This window comes from Tupaia chinensis, unplaced genomic scaffold (assembly GCF_000334495.1).
Source record: "Tupaia chinensis unplaced genomic scaffold, TupChi_1.0 Scaffold000159_1, whole genome shotgun sequence".
Classification (NCBI taxonomy): domain Eukaryota; kingdom Metazoa; phylum Chordata; class Mammalia; order Scandentia; family Tupaiidae; genus Tupaia; species Tupaia belangeri.
The window spans coordinates 719,482-723,242 of NW_006159630.1; the positions used below are offsets into that span (position 1 = coordinate 719,482).

Below are 3,761 nucleotides of genomic sequence, written 5' to 3' on the forward strand. Positions count from 1 at the left end.
GGCCCGTCGTGTACAGCACGGCCTACTACGCGCTGGTGGGGCGAGGGCGCCTGCAGTGCGGGGAGACGGTTCTCATCCACTCGGGGTCAGGCGGCGTGGGGCAGGCCGCCATCGCCATCGCCCTCAGCCTGGGCTGCCGCATCTTCACCACCGTGGGTAAGGCTGGCTCGCCCGCCCGCCCTGGCCGCAGCCCTGCCCGCCCAGCCCCAGGCTCACTGGTGTCTTCCTGCCAGGTTCAGCCGAGAAGCGGGCATACCTCCAGGCCAGGTTCCCCCAGCTCAATGGCACCAGCTTTGCCAACTCCCGGGACACGTCGTTCGAGCAGCATGTGCTACGGCACACGGCCGGGAAGGGTGAGCCGCCCTCCCACCTCCCCTCGGCCTTCTGCCCAGCGAAGCTGGACACTGCTGGCCCCTGACCCCGAGGCCTCCCTCTCTCCAGGGGTCGATGTGGTCCTCAACTCCTTAGCAGAGGAGAAGCTCCAGGCCAGCGTGCGGTGCCTGGCCCAGCACGGTCGCTTCCTGGAAATTGGCAAATTCGACCTTTCCAACAACCACCCGCTGGGTGAGGCTGGCGCTCCGGGGTGGACAGGGTGAGCGGCCCTGGTGGGCAGCGGTGGGCAGACCCTGAGTATGCTGCTGTCCGCCCAGGCATGGCCGTCTTCCTGAAGAACGTGACCTTCCACGGGATCCTGCTCGACTCCCTCATGGAGGAGGCCAACAAGGACTGGCAGGCGGTGGCCGAGCTGGTGCAGACCGGCATCCGTGACGGCGTGGTGCAGCCGCTCAAGTGCACCGTGTTCCCCAAGGACCACGTGGAGGACGCCTTCCGCTACATGGCGCAGGGCAAGCACATCGGCAAAGTCATCGTCCAGGTGAGAGGGGCCCGGGCACACCAGGCCACGGCCCTGGACACGTGGGCTGTGGCCCCCGCGGGCGACACCTGACCGGACGTCCCTGGGGTGCAGGTGCGAGCCGAGGAGAAGGAGGCGGTGCCCGAGGGGCCGAAGCCCGTCCCGATGGCGGCCATCTCCAAGACCTTCTGCACAGCCCACAAGAGCTACGTGATCGCTGGAGGCCTGGGCGGCTTCGGCCTCGAGCTGGCCCAGTGGCTGCTGCTGCGGGGGGCCCAGAAGCTGGTGCTGACTTCCCGCTCCGGGGTCCGGACAGGTGAGCCCAGCTCAGGGCGGGCGCCCCTCAGCCGGGACACGGGCCGGCGGGGCAAAAAAAAAGCCCGGGCCGCCCCACAGGCTACCAGGCCAAGCAGGTGCGGGAGTGGCGGCGGCAGGGCGCCCAGGTGCTGGTGTCCAGCAGCGATGCCAGCGAGCTGGAGGGGGCCCGCACCCTCATTGCCGAGGCCACGCAGCTCGGGCCCGTCGGAGGCGTCTTCAACCTGGCCATGGTGAGGGGACCTCACGAAGCCCTGGGTGGGGGCTGGGCTGGGCCGGGCCAGGCACCGGGTGCTGAGAGCAGTTCCCCCAGGTCCTGAGAGACGCCATGCTGGAGAACCAGACCCCTGAGTCCTTCCGGGACGTCAACAAGCCCAAGTACAGCGGCACCTTGAACCTTGACAGGTGTGTGGGCCTCCCGGCGACCCCGCCAGGGTTGGGCCAAGGCGGCCCCATAGGTGGCCACTCTGGCTCTCCTGGGGTGCTGAGCGGGCGGGTGTCTGGGCGTGGGCGGGCAGTGATGCGCGCACCCACAGGGTGACCCGGGAGGCGTGCCCCGAGCTGGATTACTTCGTGGTCTTCTCCTCCGTGAGCTGTGGGCGCGGTAACGCGGGTCAGACCAACTACGGCTTCGCCAACTCCGCCATGGAGCGCATATGCGAGAAACGCCGGCACGCAGGCCTCCCAGGTGTGCCCCGCCCCTGCGCCCAGAGCCACTCCATGTCCCCGCCCCGCCCCAGAGCCGTACTCCTAGAGCCCTGCCTCTCGGCCCGCTACAGGCCTGGCAGTACAGTGGGGCGCCATCGGTGACGTGGGCATCGTGCTGGAGGCCATGGGCACCAACGACACGGTCATCGGCGGCACGCTGCCCCAGCGCATCGCCTCCTGCCTGGAGGTGCTGGACCTGTTCCTGCAGCAGCCACATGCCGTCCTCAGCAGCTTCGTGCTGGCCGAGAAGGCCGCGGCCCGTGGGGACAGCAGTGGGCAGCGGGACCTGGTGACCGCTGTGGCGCACATCCTGGGTAAGTGATCTGGGGGCAGGTGCACCTGTGTAACCATGGCAGCGGTGGGAGCAGCACCTCAGCCCCTGCTGGGACCAACCAAGCGCCTCCCTCCCCAGGCATTCGCGACCTGGCCGCCATCAACCTGGACAGCTCGCTGGCGGACCTGGGCCTGGACTCGCTCATGGGCGTGGAGGTGCGCCAGACCCTGGAGCGAGAGCACGACCTGCTACTGTCCATGCGCGAGGTGCGGCAGCTCTCCCTGCGGAAGCTGCAGGAGCTGTCCTCGCAGGCTCACGGTGCGTCAGCTCCACCAGGTCCAGGCTGTCCCGTCCTGCCGCCCGCCAGGCCTCGAGCATGCGAGCTGCGTGTTCGTGTCCTGTACCTGGGCCGGCCTGCCATGTGCCCTGTCTCCACAGAGCGGGTGTCTCCCGCCCCCAAGGCAGACGGTCTGGCCCAGCAGGCCCAGCTGAACCTGAGCTCTCTGCTGGTGAACCCCGAGGGCCCCACCTTGACCCGGCTCAACACGGTGCAGAGCTCCGAGCGGCCCCTGTTCCTGGTGCATCCCATCGAGGGCTCGACCACCGTGTTCCACAGCCTGGCCGCCAAGCTGAGCATCCCCACCTACGGCCTGCAGTGCACTCGAGGTGGGCGGCCCCGGCCCCGGCCCCAGCCCGGCCCGGCCCGGCCCTGGGGAGCGCATGGCCCCCACTGAGTGTCTGGCATGCCTTGCAGCTGCACCACTGGACAGCATCCAGAGCCTGGCAGCCTACTACATCGACTGCATCAGGCAGGTGCAGCCCGAGGGGCCCTACCGCATCGCTGGCTACTCCTACGGCGCCTGCGTGGCCTTCGAGATGTGCTCCCAGCTGCAGGCCCAGCACAGCCTGGCCCCTGCCCACAACAGCCTCTTCCTGTTCGACGGCTCGCACACCTACGTGCTAGCCTACACCCAGGTGAGCCGGCTGCCTGCAGTCCTGGGGGCAGTGTGGAGCCCCTGGATGGCCGTGGCTGTAGGAAGACCCGCCGGCTGAGCCCCTCTCCCCATCCCTTGCAGAGCTACCGGGCAAAGCTGACCCCTGGCTGCGAGGCGGAGGCCGAAGCGGAGGCCATGTGCTTCTTCGTGCAGCAGTTCACGGACGCAGAGCACAGCAGGGTGGGTCCGGGTGCCCCCTACAGGTTAGGGGCAGAGTCCTGGGTCTCCTTCCCACAGAAGCCCCTCTTCTGGGTGCCAAACAGGGCCAGGCCCGCTCGGGTCTGTGCCCACTCAGAGCCCTCCCTGCAGGTGCTGGACGTGCTGTTGCCACTGAAGGGCCTAGAGGAGCGTGTGGCGGCCGCTGTGGACCTGATCACCAAGAGCCACCAGGGCCTGGACCGCCAGGAGCTGAGCTTCGCGGCCTTGTCCTTCTACCACAAGCTGCGCGCCGCGGAGCAGTACTCACCCAAGGCCAAGTACCATGGCAACGTGACGCTGCTGCGAGCCAAGACTGGGGGTGCCTACGGGGACGACCTGGGCGCCGACTACAACCTCTCCCAGGTGCTGCAGGGGGCGGAGCGGCAGGGGGCGGGGCGGAGCGGCGGGGGGCGGAGCG

The 3,761-nt window shown here is 69.0% G+C and overlaps 1 protein-coding gene across 1 annotated transcript in view; it reads left to right on the forward strand.

The window, feature by feature from the left end:
- The window catches only part of FASN (fatty acid synthase), a 16,356-nt gene that overhangs the window by 10,843 nt on the left and 1,752 nt on the right, over window positions 1–3,761 (forward strand). Inside the window, 14 exon segments of the mRNA XM_014586718.2 lie at window positions 57–156; window positions 234–353; window positions 442–564; window positions 651–874; window positions 968–1,169; window positions 1,250–1,401; window positions 1,482–1,573; window positions 1,705–1,856; window positions 1,948–2,190; window positions 2,289–2,468; window positions 2,589–2,816; window positions 2,905–3,125; window positions 3,227–3,325; window positions 3,455–3,706. Of these exon segments, the coding sequence (XP_014442204.2) occupies window positions 57–156; window positions 234–353; window positions 442–564; window positions 651–874; window positions 968–1,169; window positions 1,250–1,401; window positions 1,482–1,573; window positions 1,705–1,856; window positions 1,948–2,190; window positions 2,289–2,468; window positions 2,589–2,816; window positions 2,905–3,125; window positions 3,227–3,325; window positions 3,455–3,706 (2,388 nt within the window).